Genomic DNA, 18,973 nt, shown 5'->3' with positions numbered 1-18,973 from the left:
TAGGTGGTGTAGTGGATAAAGCACCAGCCTTGGAGTCAGGAGTACCTGGGTTCAAATCCAGTCTCAGACATTTAACAATTACCTAGCTGTGTGGCCTTGGGCAAGCCACTTAACCCCATTTGCCTTGCCAAAAAAATCTAAAAAAAATAGTGACCACTGGGGTAACTAGGTGGAACAGTGAATAGAGCATTGATCTTGGAGTCAGGAGGACCTGAGTTCAAATGTGACCTCAGATAATAATTACCTAGCTGTGTGACCTTGGGCAAGTCACTTAACCCCCATTGCCTTAAATTAAAAAAAAAAGTGACCACTAAAACCTAAGAAAATAAGAGAATTTATTTTGGAGGGAACTAAAATTATGTTAAGTGTGTTTTCTGTTAATGTATTCATAAAAATTAAAGATGGACAATTAATAGGGAGATAAACTGCTTGTTGAATTTATTGGAGAGAAGAATTCATCTTGGACTGGTTATTCTAAGCCTTATGATTCCATTTCCATTATAAGCAAAGGCCCACCTTTTCAATGTTAATACATTTAATTTATACCAATTTGTCTCTGAAAAAATAAAAATAAGTATCATAGACAGTAATGGAGAGTCCCATAGTAGGTGTGAGTGGCTGTAACATAGAAGCAAGAGGAACTTCAAAGAATACAGGTAAAAGATATAAGAAACTGTACAACAGGAAGGTAGATGGACTGGTCATGCGGTCAAGACAAATGTCTAACTAAAGTGCTTCACTAGCTCCTTTATGATGTCAGGAGAAATCAAGGAAGATCTCCAGTATGTTGGATAGATTGTGATGAACAGAGGACAATAAGCAAGACTAGCACAAGATAGGTAGGCATGGATGGAGATCTGTGTCATTAGAAAGAACTTCCACATTGATATTTTCCATTTAAGCATTTAAGTGAATCTAAACATTTTACTCTTATATCTTAAAGCAAACAGTTCAATTCAGGAAAACAAATAATGCTTCCGTAAATAAGGTTTCATGTTATGACAAATGGAATGAGAATACTTGAGCTTTCATTTTAAAATCAAGAGTCTTAATTTCTCCTATTTTAATTCCTTTATTTAGCAGCAAATGTCTCTCCTGTGATTTTTGTGGTAACCCTTAGTCCGCCCAAGAGGAAGGGAAATCCACACATAAAACTTACATGCCCAAGGGAGATTTACTAAAAGTTATTCACACTTGGAGATGGGAATTGTTTACTTTGGGCTTCTAGGCCAGGTCCAGATGGGGGAGTTCCGTTCCAGTTCCAAAGTTTACTTCTCAGCTTTTCTTGTTTAAGAAAAAGTTTCTTCTCTAGTGTGTTAGTAATGTTCTTTCCTTTTGGGGAATTTCTAGGATAAAGAGTGGTGAAATGAAAGTTATATTTTCTATCTCTGCTATGCTTTGGGATCAAGTGCAAGAACTGATTGAGGAGGACAAAAGTATGGTATGGGAATGTTTCATGGTTTGCTCAAAGTTAATAACAAGGTGAGGCACGTGGTCATTTTAGCCCAGATAGACCCTTATCTATTAAGCAATTGGGATGAGAAAAAGGAGTAAAAGAAAAGATCTAATGAACCAGATGTTATGGTACATATCTATTATCCCAAGTAGCAGGGAGGTTTAAGCTGGAGCTTCTCTTGAATCTGGAAGTTCTGAACTGCAGAGGATTACTTAGATCATATGTTCACATTTATTTTTGGGGTAAGGAATCACCAGGCTGGCTAGAGAAGGGCAAATATGACCATGTCAGAAATGAAGCATGTCAAAAATCCTATGCTGAACAGCAGAGGGATCAAGCCATGTAGCACTTGAGCAACCAGACTGTTTTAAGGAGGTCCTGCATTTTTTAAAAAAAATCAAGGAATAATTAACTCTTCCAGGATACATGCCAATTATCTACAAAGTATCAGGAGAATGACATTGGGGTGTTGATAATTCTTTTTTACCTTTTTTTATGACTCAATATATGAAATGCTAACTCAGATCAACAGGGAAGGGGGAATAACTTCCAATAAATGAAGATCCCACTTATCAAAATAGCAATGTCCACATATTCATATGTATGTATATATTTGATAGCAGGCAATATTGATTCATTTAATACTCCTCAGTGTAAGGAAGATTAACATTCAAAGTAGCAACATTTCTAAGTCTTTTTTTTTAATAGGGAATAAAATTACAACAATTAAACATTATATAAAGTAATGCAGAATTCAAACTTTGCTTAGAAACTATTCCACACTAGTTTTTGTTGTGTGTGATATATAGAAAAGGCCTTGTCAAAAATTTACTTTCAAAAAACAAAAAATTCACAAACCTTAATCACCAAAGGCCCCCAAAATATCACACACCATTGTGAGTTCATTTTCTTTTTAATTTTAAAAATACATATACTAAAAAAATTCTATCTTGTAAAAAAATGGAATGAATTTTATTATGAGATTCAATACTATACATAATATCTGATTTGTAATACTTTCAGCCTGGTGTGCATTTTGTTGTACTTCATTTGTGTCAAATATAGCCTGGTTCCTTGCCAAAAAGTCCTTTGGAAATAAAGAGAACTGCATATTTATCTACACTGGCCAGAGAGGATCCTCAGAAGACTACAAAAAAGATGAGAAGATTCTTGAAAATGGGCAATGGTCTTGTCCTGCTGTCTTCTTACTGGCTACAAGTAATAGATTTTAAGGAAGTTTTACACAGAGCAGAAAAACATTTTTGTTTTATCACTAAAGGTTTGGGTGGCAACTAGTCAACAGACTGGATATCTTATCACAAATGTAAATTAAAAGAAAATAAGCCTCATATAGAAAAATTTCAGATATTTATGTGTGGTTTTTTCAATAAAGTGCATGTAAAATACCTAGAGATGGGGGGGGTAGAGGTGAGGGTAGGGGATATAGAGATTTGAATGCTAAGAGAAAAAATAATCCATATCTCGGTTTGGATAACTTAATATCATTTTTCAGTCTTTTAATCAATAGCCAGCTTCATGCTTCCATTCGTTAAAATATTTCTCCATTGTATTCCTGGATTTCCAGGAACCAACATTGACTGTAGCTATGATTTTTTGTGGCTTTAGCCACTGAACAAAACGCTTCATTTCCAGGTAACTGCTATGTTCACTATAAGGAATTCCTGCAATACAGAAAGGAAAATGATCATTGTTTTACTAAAATCACATTTACCACAAATAAACTTCACAATCCACTTTTTTACAATTTCAAAATCTTCTGCCAGACACATAATGATTTATATTTTCTATCATAAATAAAAAAAAGACTTGTTTACTAGCAAATTATTACTAATCTATATCTTTGCTAGATAGGTAGATGTGATATCCACTTATAGTTGGGATTCTCCTAATTAGGCTCTTCTTCCTCATCTCAGGATTTTCTATTTGGATAACTGTCTTCAGAGACATATTTCTGGTCTATACATTCTAAGTTTCTGGGCTAAACTATGGAATAACAAGAAGGTTGAAGAGCTTGAAACTCTTGATTTCTGCTAAGTCAAAAGATGAGGAAGAAAAAGAGAAAAGTAAGAAGTTTCTCTTTACCATTATTGGTAGACCAATGAATATGTAGAAGATGGGGGGGTCTAAAATTAGAAATGACAATCTTAGAGGTTAACAGGGACCTTCTTAAATGGGTCTACTGACATAAAGAAGAAACACTTAAGTTGTCTTTTACTGAAAAGTGACTTTTAGGAAAAAAATCTGTAACACTGAGACTACAAATAATCCAAATGATAAAAAGTCTGATATTTACAATCTATTTCCAGTACAACATATCAAACTTGAAACTTTCTTCCTTTTAAGGTACAAAATAAAAATGCCCAAGCTTCCTGGTTATGTGATTGCGTATTATTGGGGCAGCTAGGTGGCACAATGGATAGAATTTTGACAGGAGGTAGAATTTGTCCTGAGGCACTCAACTCTTACTAGCTGTGTGACCTTGGGCAAGTCACTTAACCCTGATTGCCTTGTATCCAGAGCCATCTTCAGTCATCCTGATTCATATCTGGCCACTGGACTCAGATGGCTCTGGAGGAGAAAGTGAGGTTGGTGACTTGGCACAATCTCCATCTCACTCAAATCTAATTCTTGTGCTTTTCATGGCATGATCTTTTTTGAGAATGAAGGACAAATATTCTACTTTTAAGAGTTTTTACAATTCCCCTGACAAAAATCAGTATTGAAGAATTATATCTATTATTTAATTTAATGGTAGGTTCTTTCACATCATCAAGTTATTTTATAAAATTTACCAGGCACCTTTTTAAATACCAAAGATATGTTTTATATAGTAAAATCAAAAGTGAAAAAAACAAAAACACTTGAAACACTAGTGGTTTCTTAGTGTATTCTGAAATATTTTGGAATTAGTAATTATTATATTACTTTTTCCTAGATCTTATTTCCAACCACTGGTAAACTATAAAATCATCATGATATGAAAAGTGGAAGAGTTAAACATTTATACCATATATTGAAATATTTCCTTTGATTTGGGGCACAATATCTGCTACAGAGGCAAACTTCTCAGAATGTGTCCACCCTGTAGGTCGAAAAGCCAAAATGCGATCATATTTCCCACCAAACTTGTTCAAATGGTTCTGCAAACCCTGTCAAAGAAAAACAATACAATGATACAATAGTATAGGCTGATGAATTGTATGAAAATATCATAAAGATAAAAATGATGTTTAACACAACTCATCCATAGGAAATTTCCATTTTTTCCACATGTTAAATGTCAGGTAACAACAAGTAAGTAATACTCCTATAAATGTATTAAAACATTTTCTCTGTTTATTTTCCTAAATTTGAACATTAGGTCTAAGAAACTTGAAAAGATGGAATCCATTCAGAGATTATATTTAGAATTAGGAAGAAAGGTACTTATTGTTCATCTAGTTCAACAGGTAGGGACCAGATAAAGAGAATGATAACCATGGTGCTTACTTTGGGACACGCCCTGTACTGGGAATTAAAAGAGAAAGCAAGACTGCCCTGTTTTCAAAGAACTGATAGTCTAATTGGAAGAGACAACATAGATAGCAGAATTCCACTGTAAATTTTAGAGGGCATCATCAAGGCTAAGAGCAAGGCCCAAGCATCTTCAAGGTAAAATGATTCTAGGAAAGAGAGAGCTTGACAGGATCTGAGTAGGACTCAGGGAGGAGGGACCAAGTACATGTGGGTACAGAAATCTAAAAACAATAAAATTACCATAATGGAAAAAAAAATGAGCAAAGAGGAATCACAACAGAGAAGACATAAAAGAATTATCAGGACCTCCTATACAGAGTAATAGTAAAATCAAACATTTAAAAGAGAATGAGAACATTCTCAAAAATATATTCAAATTACTGCAAAACAAAATGAAAAATCTGAATTCAGTTTCAGAAAATAAAAATTAGTAAGTCAAAAAAAAAAAGAAAAGGCCTCCTGCATATGAAGTGGTATTTAACCTAAGTCTTTTTTCTATAAATGTTTATTCCCCTTCCCCTTCTTTTTTTCCCTTAATAGTATTTTATGTCTTTTCCAATTACATGTAAAGATAGTTTTCAACATTTAACCTAATCTAAAAGGAAGTTAAGGATTCAAACAGGCAAAAGTGAGGGAGAAAATGGGGGAGAGCCAGTATAAAGGCAGAAAGATGGGAGATAAAGGGAAGAGACTGAGAAGACCAGCATTCCTGGAAGAAAGAGTGTATGGAAGGGACAAAGTCTAAGATGACTGGAAAGGTAGGAAAGAGGCCAGTTTGTAAAGGAAATGCCAGGCGACTTGAATAATAGGGAGACATTAGATAAGGGTATAGATGTATAGATGAGGATTGGGGAGAGAATTGGAAGGGCAAAGAATGGTCACTTTGGTTGTGGCCTCTGGAAGTTTCAGACTTTTCCCTCATTGGAGGTCTTCGAGCAAAGGTTAAATGACTACTTGCCATATTGGGTGGTAGGAGGGATTCTTTTCCAGTTACAGGTGAGACCAGGTGGTCACTGAAGTCCCTTTGATCAAAAGTATCTAAGTTTGATGGGTATAAGAATGTCACATACAGAAACACACCACCCCTGTATATATCTTTTTATACATATATGTGCATTTTCATCTTTTATTTCAGCATTCCTTTTATAGTACAGCATACTATAAAATAGTAGTCAAATTCAGGGTCCATCAATCATTTCACAAAGGTCAAATTTGACCTGAGCTATTAGGGCAATTCATTACTGCTTGCTACTGATAAAAATTTCACCACGTCAAATGTGTCTATTACCATCTGAATAATTCTCATTTTTAATTATTCAGAGTCTGAAGTATTTCATGGATTACAGTAATATAATACTACTGGTAGAATACTAGTATTAAAAAAGATCTGTTTCAGGGAAATATTTGGGCCCATAGAGAAGTTTTGTAATTTCTCAAGTACAACCCAGCCTGTTCTCTTTCTCTTGCTTAATTCTAGGTTCACCTCAGGTCACCCAATCATTGTGTCTGTCCAGCCAGACACACAGATGGACCAGCTCTAGAGGTTATCTATCTAGCTGCATAACTTAATCTGGATGACAGGCATTCTTCATCTACTTGTTTTGCTTTTTGCTGAAGAGATAGCAAAGTAAAACTTGTGAATGATTACTTATTTAGAAGGTTTAGTGATAGTCCAAGGCTTGAGGTAAAAAGCAGAATGTCTAGAAAAATTTCAAAGACTTCAGCATCCATAAAAAGTCAGTTTACATGTGGAAAATGATTGGGGTCTCCTCTCCCAACAGGGACAGAATACTGCTGTTTAGCAAATATCTATTTTATGACTTGTATCAATGATAAGATGATTGAAAACAGTTATCTTCATTGTTAAATCTTTCAAAGAATCCTACATACTTTTGAAATATATACACAAGATACTTTGTTGAAAAAGAATTTTTATGCTAATGTTGTGAATAAACAATATTATTTCATTTTCAGTCTATTGGATATAATGGTAAAGAGGTGGACCAGGGCAGCTTAAGTGCTACAGGGGAGAGCATGCCAGGCCTGGAGTCTGGAAGACTCATCTTCCTGAATTCAAATCAGATATTACTAGCTATGTGACCATGGGCAAGTCACTTAACTGTTTGCCTCAGTTTCCTCATTTGGAAAATGAGCTGGAGATGGAAATGGCAAACCACTACAGTATCTATCAAAAAAACAAAAAGCCCAAATTAGGTCACAAGGACTTGGACACAACTGAAAAACAACTTAGCAACAAAAAAGATGTGTTTTATTGTGTCTACCTATTCCTTAGTAATATTCACTCATTAAATTCTTGATGCATGTATAGATTATTTTCATAACATTTCACAGAGTTGGGGAAGTTGACATATAAGTTGGTAGCTATTATAAGCTGTTGTTTTTTTCTTCTCTAGTTTCTGATATAAAAAGTTTGGGCATGTGTCAGTAGGAGTATTTTCTCAGTTTCCAAAGAATTGTGTAAAAATACAAGTTAATGTTTTACTACATTCATTTAGCACCAGGCTTATAGTCAAGAGATAGTGGTCAACTACAGAATATATATTTGAATTTCGAGAGTTTGACCTAGATAACACGCACAGAGGATATTTGTACTGTTTAAAAGATATGCTTATCCTCTAGATACAGATTTGCCTTTGTAAAATGCCACCATTTTTAATGCAATGGAACAAATTGGGTAAAATGGAGCATTAATCATCAACCAAGTCATGACCTCATACCTTTTCTATTTCTTGTTTTTTAGAGATCATAAAATTACTATGTTTGAAGTGATCTAAGAGGTCACTAAATTCAATCCATACCTGATCAAGAGAGTCTCCCCTATACACCAACATGCCAAACAAGTGACCAGGCTGACTTTTTCTTAAAAAATTTAGGTGAGGGGCGGCTAGGTGACATAGTGGATAGAGCACTGGCCTTGGAGTCAGGAGTACCTGAGTTCAAATCCGACCTCAGACACTTAATAATTACCTAGCTGTGTGGCCTTGGGCAAGCCACTTAACCCCATTGCCTTGCAAAAACTTAAAAAAAAAATTTAGGTGAAAGGGAACTCATTATTTTCTAATGTTGACCACTCCACTTAGGGATAGATTCACCCATTAAGTAGTTTTCCTTTAAATCAAGTCTAAATTTGCTTTTTTAAAACTTCCAATTCAGTGCTTGTAATTCTGCCTTTTAGGGCCAAGCAGAACAGTTTAAATCTATTCCTTATACAAAAGTCCTTCAAACACTGGAAGACAGCTTTCATGTCACCTCTAATTCTTACATTTTTTTTTGTTTTTTTGCAAGGCGACAGCATTAAGTGACTTGCCCAAGGTCACAAATGGCTGAAAATGTCATCAGTATCTAATAATCTTGATGCAAAAGAGTATAGGAAAGACTGCTGAAGAAAAATACTAAAAACAGATGACAAAATAATGTTTTGGACTAATTCTGTCTATATTATAGTTTATTTCTGACATTTGTCAACGACAATGAAACTATCTCATTCAGATAATCACTAATGACAGGCAGATATAAGCTGTCATAAGCATTTATTGAAATGAAATCTCTATATAGGAAAAAATTCTTAATGTTTACTGTTCAAAATTTTATTATAGCATAAATTTAGATGTTAATAACATGTGACACTATAAATGTTTCTATTTTTAAAAAAGTTTTCTTTATAGGAATTAAATATGCTTTATCATTTAATCTATTCTATTAGTGTTTATTAGTTGTTTTATCTAACTTTTTTTTAAAGGATAAAAAATAGCATCTGACATCTTGGGCTGCAAGATTCTGGATAAATCCTCTAATCTCTCAATGCTCCCAAAAGGACACTCTAACTATATATGGGTTACTTATCTGAATTAGTAAAAACTTCCCTCAGTGGGAGATGCTCACACTACTGAAAATATAGGTCCAATTTTTTTTTATTAAAGTAGTAAGTTCAAACCTGATATAGAATTCAAGCAGAATATGGTATAGTCTAGATTACAGATCGTGTAAATGAACTAGATCACTGCATCTTAAAATTCTTGAGTTCTTGGAAAAAATAAAATTAAAAACTCAAAAGGAAAATAAACAGCTTTGGAAAAAGCTGGAAAATTAGCAAAATAGTGTGCCATTTTTTAAAAATGGAGAAACTCAATAAATTCAACAATTCAGAAAGTAAAGGAGCAAAGTCAAAAAAGAAAAAAATGAAAGAATATGACAGAATCAGAGTTTAAGAATTTGGAGTGCAGAGGTTATATAGCTGAAACCTTTTCATTTTGCAGATGAGGAAATTATGACCCTGTGACTTAAGAGCATAAAGGTATCAAAGTGGGAGAGGTAGAATTTGAACTCAGATCCTTTGATTACAAATCCAGCATGAACTATACTGTATCAATATTTAAGGATGGGGTGGATTCTAAGGATTAAGTACTAAACAGTCTCTAAGGTTCTTCCAATTCAAGATCTATGACTGAGTCATTTAGGAGATGCAAAGTGGGTTGGAATCATGGAATTCAAATTTGGGTTCAAGACACTTATTAGGTGTATGACCCTGGGTCTGTCATTTAACTTGTTTACCTCAATTTCTTCATTCATAAAATGTGGGTAATAAAAGCATCTATCTTTCAGGGTTGTTACACCTATCAAATGAGATATTATTTGTAAAATTTAGCACAGGGTCTCATATGATATAAATGATAGCTATTATTACTAACAAAAACAAATGGTCTGGAAAACTGGGTATGAAGAGAGAATTTTAAAATTACTAAGCTCTCAGAACAGCAGGATAAAAAAAAAACCTGGACACCAAAATTCAAGTAATTTTTAAAGAAAATTGGCCATAATTATTTAAACCACAGAGCAAAAGGAAAATAAAGACACCCAAATGTACGGTTACCAAATTCTAAGTTTTCCACTAAGTTTTCCAAAGAGTAATGCCTAGGCTCTGTGCTGGATCCTCTGCTCTTTTCCCTTGATATTCTTTTGTTTGATGATCTCATTGATTCCCATGGATTCAATCATCATCTCTTTGACAATGACTACCATATTCCTTTACCCAGTCTTGATCTCTTTCTCCTGCTCTCTAGTCCCATATTTCCAACTACTATTAGATCTCTCAAACCGATTGTCTTAGAGTCATTCAAAACTCACTATGTCAATGAGTGAACGATTATATTTCTCCCCTAAATCCTCCCCTTTTCTTAATTTCCCTATTAATGGTAAGGGTATCACTTCATTTCCCACCACTTAGCTTCTTATTCCTATACCTTTCATCTTCCTTCTCCACCATGGCCTCTGGATTACTTGTTTCACATGCAACAAATTTTCCTTTGTTTTAAATCTTTTCCTCTCCTATTCCTTTTGTCTACTAGCTCTTATTGGAACCTGGCTCTTCAATGAAAGGCTCTCAGGTTAGACCTTCACTACTTCTCCAGTTCACTGGTCAATACCTGGTGTTGGAATACTCCTTATTCCCCATTGCTACTTCAAAGTTCTCCCCCCACCTCAATTGATATGGAGCTTTTCTTCTTTTGAAATTCATGCATTCCAGATCCATCACCCAATCTAAACCCTGCTAACTGCTGCTGTCTGCACCCTCCAGGTCACTACCATTCCTGGTTCACAATTTTTTTCTCCTCAATTTCTGCTCTCATATCCTTATACACTTTAACAAGTCAATTCCTCAAATTACTTACCTCCCATGAATTGCTCCACCCTACTGCAGTCACACAGAGATGGTCATCCCTTTGATTTAGCTATCACCCACAAACGTACCACCTCCATGTTCAAAGGATCTTGAAATCCTTTATTTGGCCATGTTTTTGGCTTTCCTACCCCTTCTTCCGTCTTCCCTTATCAAAATGTACCTTTTTTTCTGATTCCATGACCTCTAATTACTTCAACCATCTCACATGGAGTCATCCCACTCCTTAATAAGGCAAACCCTTCTACCTACATAAGCAATCCATCTCTTCCAACAGATTATCCCCTCTTTCATCCTCACTAGTTCACTTATCCTCAAGCTCTTCCTGTCTCCAGGCTCCTCTATCCAGCTTACAAACATGATCATGCTCCCCCATCCTTAAAAAAAATCTTGCAGTAGCTAGATGGTGCAATGGATAAAGCACTGGCCCTGGAGTCAGGAGTACTTGGGTTCAAATACGGTTTCAGACACTTAATAAGTACCTAAATGTGTGGCCTTGGGCAAGCCACTTAGCCCCATTTGCCTTGCAAAAACCTAAAACAAAAAAACAAAAAAACAAAAAAAACCCTTCACTTGACTCTTCTATCCCTATTGATATCTTCTGCTGTTTATGATTTAACTCCCTGGGAAGACCATCTACAATGGGAATATTTATTCAGTGCTCTATAATCTAGCTTCTGACCCCATCATCCCATTGAAACTACTGTCTCCAAGATTATGATCGATCGATCTCTCTCTCTCTCTCTCTCTCTCTCTCTCTCTCTGTTTTGGCAAGGCAATTGGGTTAAGTGACTTGCCCAAGGTTACACAGCCAGGTAAATTATTATGTCTGAGACAGAATTTGAACTCAGGTCCTCCTGACTCACTGTGGCACACAGCTTTCCCTCATTGATCTCTTAATTGCCAAATCCTTTTTTCCCCCAATCCTCATTCTTCTTGATCTCACTGTAGCCATTGACACTGATTATCTTCTTTCTGTTTTTGACAACACTCAGCTGGCTTCTCCAATACTTTTCAGAAATCTTGAACTGAATGTCTAATAAATATTTTAAACCCCAAATGTCCAAAACTCTTTATCTATCCCCCTGATAAATTACCTTATTACTGCTCCTAACCTCAAAATCTAGGTGTTAACCTCAACTCCCCATTTCTTACCACCCCATCCTCATCTCCAATCTGTTTACCAATGTCAGTCAATTTTACCTTGATAACATCTTAGATACACTTTTCTCTCCTCTGATGCTGCCACTGCCCTAGTGTAGGCCCTTATTACCTCAAGCTTAGATTATTGTAATAGCTTCCTGATTGGGCTGCCTGTCTCAGGAATCTCTCCACTAAAATCCATCCTTCAATTCATTGCCAAAGTGATTTTCTTCAAGTGCAGGTTCAATCACATTACTTCCCCTTCTACCCTTAAAATCAATAAATTCAAATGGCTTCCTAACACCTCTTAGGCTGAAATATAATTTTCTGTTTGATATTCAAAGTCCCTCAAAGTTCACCCCCATCCTCATTTCTTGTTTTCTTACATTTTATTAAGCCACACACACAAACTCTTCAATCTAATGACACTAGCCTCTTTGCTATTCCTCTAAGAAGATACTTGGCTCTGAGCATTTTTTCTGGCTGTCCCACACATGGAATGCTCTGCCTCCTCTGCTCTTGTTGCTCCAACAACTTTAAGATCCAACTAAAATTTCATCTTCTGCAAGAAGATTCTGAATTCTGTGCCTTCCCCTCTGTCCTATCAATTGCTTCTTTGAATATATTTATTTGGTTGTCTCCCCATTAGACCATGGGTTTCTTGAGAACAGGGCCTGTCTTTTGCCTCTTTTTGTATCCTAGCCCTTAGCAGAGATGCTCAATAAAAATTGTATTCCTTTACAAAGTCATAGAGTGTAAGAGTAAGTTAGTCTCAGTGTACATAAAGTCACACACACACACACACACACACACACACACACACACACACATATATATATATAAGAAAATATTTAAAGTAGTAACTTTTGTGTTAGAAAAATGTTAGAAACAAAAATAAATCCCCACAGATTGAGGAAGGAGTAAAATAATGCAATGAAATAATATTGTGCTTCAGAGAGTAAAGCAAACAAAACCAAGACAGCAATATATATACAATACTTTTAAAAACACCAGACTCAAGTAAATTTAGTAGCTGTCTGGGACCCTTGAGAATTGATGACATGTAGACCCCTTCCTTAGTAAAGAGGTAGACCACAAATACAGAAGGCATGTCAGTGCTACAATGTTTGTACTTCTTTGTTACAAGCAAAAGTTCCACTGTGTGGAAGAAAATGTTGGAAAATAACAGTAACATTTTAAAAGGATGTTCTCAATGAGACATTTAAAAAAAAAAAAACAAGATGGCAAGGAAGCTCGAAGTTAACATTCCTGAGACTTTATTAGCCTATTAGAAATAAGGATTTCAAAATATGATCCACAGAACAGACGCCATACTTTTCAAAACTAACAGACTATGCCTACAGATTAAATAAAACAAGGGTTATATCTTTTTTTGTGGGCAACTTTGATTAATGAGCCCAAGATTTCAAGAAAAAATATTTATAAGGTTGGTTTTAACATCAATGGTAAAGACTAAGATTTGTATATGCATTAAAACGTCTATGTATTGCAGACTAATGAACATCAGCTTTAAAAGTGTCACCACATCCACAGCAACAGAGAGTTGAGTAACTGAGATTTTCTCCTTTAAAGATGCATCAAAAAGGATTACTCTCCTTTTTCACAGTAAAATGACAGTACTAATAAATGAAATAGTATATATCACAATAATTATTAACATGGTATTTACTTATAAGCAGCATATTAAACACTCATTAAACATATCTGCTTTTGAAGTCTTATTTTATTCTAGGATAACTAGACTAGTTATTTTGTTTTGGTTAGGTCTTTAAATATATATATATATGAATTTCATTTATTTTATGATCTTAGCATGTCAAAATACTAGATCTAAATAAAATCTGGCAAACAAAACAAAAAGCTCTCAAGATACCTTGGTATATAAACAGGTGTGGTATATATATATATATATTTTTTTTCTTTTTTCAAAATTTTTTAAATTTATTTAAGGCAATGGGGTTAAGTGATTTGCCCAGGCTCATACAGCTAGGCAATTATTAGGTGTCTAAGGCTGTATTTGAACTCAGGTTCTCCTGACTCCAGGGCCAGTGTTCTCTCCACTCACCACCTGGCTGCCCCATAACAGGTATATCTATATATTTGAAGAATTACCTTAAAATTAATTTGCATCATGGGAAGAAGATGTACTAATGCCTTGCTCCAGTCTGTAGTCATGAGGGAATTCATTTCTTGAAGTTCTAAACACTGTAGTGTTTTGTATTTTTCCTGAGACATGCTCACTTTGGAACCTAAAACATCAGCAATTGCTATAAGAGAAAAAAAAGATGAGAAAGAATGAAATTAAAGTATATGATTAACTTTGAAGTTAAAACTAAATTTCTAAAAATTCAATAATACATAATTTTTGCAATGCTACCTTAGAAAAAAACTCAAGAATTTTGTTAAGCAAATTATGGGAAATTGTTGGGAAGGCAAAAAAAAGCTTATTTGTTAAAGGGGTGCAGAGTGATTAAGGAATGCAGATATCACAGAACCTAAGAGTTAGAGGAAACCTGAGAAACCACAAGTTCAAGTCATACTTGAATAAGAAATCCCTTTTCAATATAAATTACAAATAACTATCCTGACTTTACCTAAAGACTTCCAATGAGAACGGAAATCCAGTACTTATTAAGGAAGCCTGTTTTTACTTTTTAAATAACTTTAATTCCTAAGGAAATTTTTCCTTACATTAAATCTGAATCTGTCTCATTAAAATTCCTGTCATCCTAAATGACCTTGAATTTGAAAGGGTCACCTAATAATTTCACATCTCAGTTTGCTTAATTGAAAATAATTATATCTATGGGGATTTTAGAAGGACTAATAGACAAAGAAATGTATTTCATTAGATACTAAACAAGTAAAAATAATTATCAAAAGAATACTGATTTCAAAAACTATTAAAGAAGCAAAAGTTATATTTTCATTAGGTAAAAATTAGTCAGGATAGTTATTTGTAATTTATATTGAAAAGGGATTTCTTATTCAAGTATGACTTGAACTTGCGGTCTTTCAGGTTTCCTCTAACTCTTAGATTCTGTGACATCTGCATTCCTTAATAAGTCTGGCATGAAGGAAAATAGTTAAATCACAATCATTTTAAGAAATATGAAGACACTTCACCTTAATCAATTTTCAGGAATTAATGCTAATGGAATACAAGTAATTTCAAAGCAGTTTCTTAACATTAAGAATGCTAAAAACATGCATCTCAAAATATATCCATTATTAAATATTTTTAAAGTTCAAATGAATTTCACACAAATTTTATTTTCAGCTCAAACAGCTCAGGAAAAAATACTACATAAAAAGAATAAGACCATTATATTTTGAGGTAAATAGATATAGATTATGTGCTACCACATACCTAGGAATATTTTCTCTTTTCCAATAGAATAAGTACCACAGACAACAAGAGTCTGTGGGGATAAGGTCACAGTCTCAAAGGCAATGTTGATAGCAAACTGGATAACTTCTTGCTGAGAAGGAAAAGTATATTCTGGGCTGCAATATCTGAAATATAGAAATGGGACTTATGAATAGAACAGCCACACTAGTTTAACAAATGAATATTGAAAAAATTACATATAAGCAGTTGTATAGTAGATGATTAGCATCAGTTTTCTTAATTATCTGCTGCTATTCCATTTGCTCTCAGCTTTGTTAATTTAGTTCAGTTCAGATCTCTATATCAAGCACCATATAAAAGGTACTGGGATATGTGTTAGGTAATCTACGGTCAAATTCTAGACTTTTAACACTCTTTTCTTCAAAAATTTCATGCTGATATAGTATTGACTTCAGAGACTGAGAAATATTTTTATATACAAAAGTTATTTTCATCCTGCTACATAGATTTCAATTTTTAAAAATACCTAGTCATTATAAAAGAAAATGCTATTTATTATTTATTTTTTACTACATTTGGGCTAAAACATACAAACTGTATTTTGGATAAAGTTCAAGAATCAAAGAACTTCAATTAAAAAAGTATGCCTCATTACATCATGGAGTTTACCAAAATTTATGCCAGAGTAATACAAGTTCTGTTAAGTCTACTACATGAGAAAGGAAGAAGTATGAACCTGATTCCTGACCATTTAAGCATCAGTTCCTTGTGAGCCTGGCCTGTTTTCATTTGCTCCTGCTCTCAAGCTATCCTCCTCTTCTTCTCCTTGCTGCTGACATCCCATCTGGGGGTGGGGTCCCTCATTTTGCTGGAGGCCTCAGGCTAACCATAGCACTTCATGCTCTTCCTCACCAGGAAGGGAGGAATATTGTGCACATCCCCTTGCCCCAGTCCCTACCAATTATCTCTGTGTTATCTTCCCATTTTAGAAGTAAGTTCCTTGAGAGCACAAGATTCTGCCTATTCCTTCTAGTCCCAGAACTCAGCACAGCACCTGACCCATAGTGTGTTAGAGTAGGTGAGATTCTAATCAGGTCATCAGACCCCATTTATCCAGATACGTAATACTGTATAAACATAGCCTATGAACTATAAGGGCAGATGTGTGGTATAGTGAATAGAGCGCCAGGCTTGGAGTCAGGAAGACTCCTCTTTTTGAGTTTAAATTCAGCCTCAGACGCTCATTAGCTGTGTGACCCTGGGCAAATTACTCTACCCCATATATCTCAGTTTCCTCATCTGAAAACTCCCAATGGGATCACAAAGAATCAGACACAACTGAAAACATCTGACTAACAATGTCAATAAATCATTTACACTGTATTCAAACTAGTGATATACCTGGGAATTTAATTTTTACTAGGTATTTAAATAAGTATCTGAATTTCAACAGCTGCACATTCTCTGTAGTTTCTAAAAACAAATGTTACAAAAAAATTATATTTAACAACCAATGCAACATCACTCTTCAATGAAGGAGCAAAGTAAGTAGTAATCCTGCTGGATTATATGGCCACCAGAAAAAGAGTAATACACAAATAAAACCCTCTTACGTTGTATCTAAGTAAAGTGTGTGGACTTTCTGGTTGGCGAGAAGAGAACAGCGTTCCATGGATGGATCTGCTCTGAAGTCTCCAGTGTGTAATATAACAGTCCCATCCAGCAGATAAAAAAGGATCATAACAGCACCTGGACAACTAAACATCAAGATATTACAAAGGTCTATTTTTACAAAATGTCCACTTCAGTAACAACAAATTAATAGATTTTATTAAGCAACCATGCTGCTAAATTGTGCAGAATAGTAAAAACTTTCAACTTTTTGAGTTAAAAAGTGTAGTGTTTGAAGATTAGTAAGAGACTTTGGAAATATTCAAAATTCTGGGAAGCAAGAGATTTCTGAGTAAAGGAAATGACAGGGATGGAAAGTCAATATTTTGGATAAAAAAAGTCTCCTCTTAAGAGGCTTAAGAGAGACAAAAAAATGATTGTGGTAAAGGCAGCAGGAGCATGGAATTAAGGGTCAGAGAACTTGGCATTCAAATTCCAGCTATGCTTTCAATTTTAAAGGTGAAGAAATTTGGACCTAGGGATACTGAGTGTCTTATTAGGGGTCACGAAAGCTGGAATACATGTATAATACATGTAAAAATGAAAGTTTTGGATCATATAGTTTCTAAGGTCCCTCCCAGTTCTAAATCTATGTTGATAGAATCAGAGTTAGGAGACCTATTTGTGTGACTTTAGGTAAGTTATTTTACCTCATGGAGGACCATTTCCCTTGCCCCCCAAAAATGTAAATTTTACATGTATTATACACTTTTACTTAACTTTGCAAGGTTACCAAGAGGATCTAATGAAAATATTGAAAGAATATTGTACATATTATCAAGTTAAGAATCATTTATTAACTGTCCACCATGTGCCAAATAGTGTGTTAAAGTCTAGGGATACAAATAGATGATTAGTGCCCTCAAGGAAGCTCACAGGGATAATTAGGGACACATCATGCAATAATTTACCTACAAACAAACAGATATAGAATAAATTGGAGATAATCCCAGAAGGCACTGAAGTCAATGAGCACTAAATAAGACTTCTCGTAGAAGGCAGGATTTTAGTTCAGATTTGAAGGAAACCAGATAGAGAAAAAATAAAATTCCAGGAATGTAGGCAGCCAATGAAAATGTGCTGGACTGGAAAATGGAGTATCTCATTTGAAGAACAGCAAGGAAGCCAGTATCACTGAATTATAGAATAGGAAAAAACTGTAAGAAGACTGGAAAGATAGTAAAGGGTCATATTATGAAGGGCATTAAAGCCAGATTATATATTTGAACCTGGAGATTAACTGTAAATCACTCTACGGGAGTGGGGAGAGGAGGAATAACATGGTCAGATCTGTACTTCACAACAGCTAAGTGGAGAGCTGCCTGAAGTAGGAAGAGACTTGGGACAGGAAGAACCAAGGAGCAGGCTCCTGCAATGGTCTAATCTGGAGGTATGAGGGCCTTCTTCAGTGGGCCAGCATTGTTGGAGAGAGAGACATGTATGAGAAATGTAACAAAGAAACTAAAACTGGCAACTAATGTAGGTGGGGAGGGCTTACAGAGAATGAAGAATGGTACCTTGGTTGCAAGTCTAGATGACAGGTACCTTTTGACAACAATAATAAAGTTAAGATGAGGGCAGGGTTTTTGGAGGGAAGATAATGACTCCAATTTAGGACAATATATTTAAGATGACTGAGACATCCAGTTCAAGCTGCCTATTAGGCAGTTGTGGATAGAGCCCTAGAGATCAGCAGAGAGATTAGGGGGCTGGAAAAATAGATCTGAGAAACATCTGCAGGGAAGTGATAACTGAAGCCATGAGAGCTGATAAAAATAGTCAATTAAATAGTATAAAGGAAGAAGGGGAGAAGGGAAGAAGGGACAGAAGACAGGATGGAGTCTTGGGAGATGCAAATTATCAGATAAAACTTGGATGAAGACAATGTAAAGGAAACTGAGAAGGAAGGAGGAAAAGAAAATATTTATAGAACATCTACTCTTCATCAAGCACTGGGTTAAGTGGTTATCTCAATTGAAAAGTAGCAATAAGACAAGAGGAGAACCTTAAGGGATTCCATGGCAGTCTTAATTACCCTAAGCTGATATCTTTGAATATCATTTAATGACAAAAGATTAATTAATTCTTTATTGTT

The 18,973-nt window shown here is 34.9% G+C and overlaps 1 protein-coding gene across 2 annotated transcripts in view; it reads right to left on the bottom strand.

Moving 5' to 3' along the window:
* Window positions 1–395: 395 nt before the first annotated feature.
* The window catches only part of DCLRE1A (DNA cross-link repair 1A), a 29,555-nt gene continuing 10,977 nt past the window's right edge, over window positions 396–18,973 (bottom strand). The window contains exons 6-10 of one of the 2 annotated variants that reach the window (XM_074233642.1): window positions 16,821–16,964; window positions 15,226–15,371; window positions 13,968–14,122; window positions 4,485–4,626; window positions 396–3,138 (exon numbers count right to left, since the gene is read on the bottom strand). In XM_074233642.1, the coding sequence (XP_074089743.1) occupies window positions 2,978–3,138; window positions 4,485–4,626; window positions 13,968–14,122; window positions 15,226–15,371; window positions 16,821–16,964 (748 nt within the window). In that variant the 3' untranslated portion in view covers window positions 396–2,977. Of the gene's footprint in view, window positions 3,139–4,484; window positions 4,627–13,967; window positions 14,123–15,225; window positions 15,372–16,820; window positions 16,965–17,789; window positions 18,013–18,973 lie in introns of those variants that run through there. The other variant, XR_012477877.1, reaches the window with a different exon arrangement.

Source organism: Macrotis lagotis, chromosome 4, assembly GCF_037893015.1.
Source record: "Macrotis lagotis isolate mMagLag1 chromosome 4, bilby.v1.9.chrom.fasta, whole genome shotgun sequence".
NCBI classification, from domain to species: domain Eukaryota; kingdom Metazoa; phylum Chordata; class Mammalia; order Peramelemorphia; family Peramelidae; genus Macrotis; species Macrotis lagotis.
This window is presented reverse-complemented; position numbering and strand designations above follow the sequence as displayed.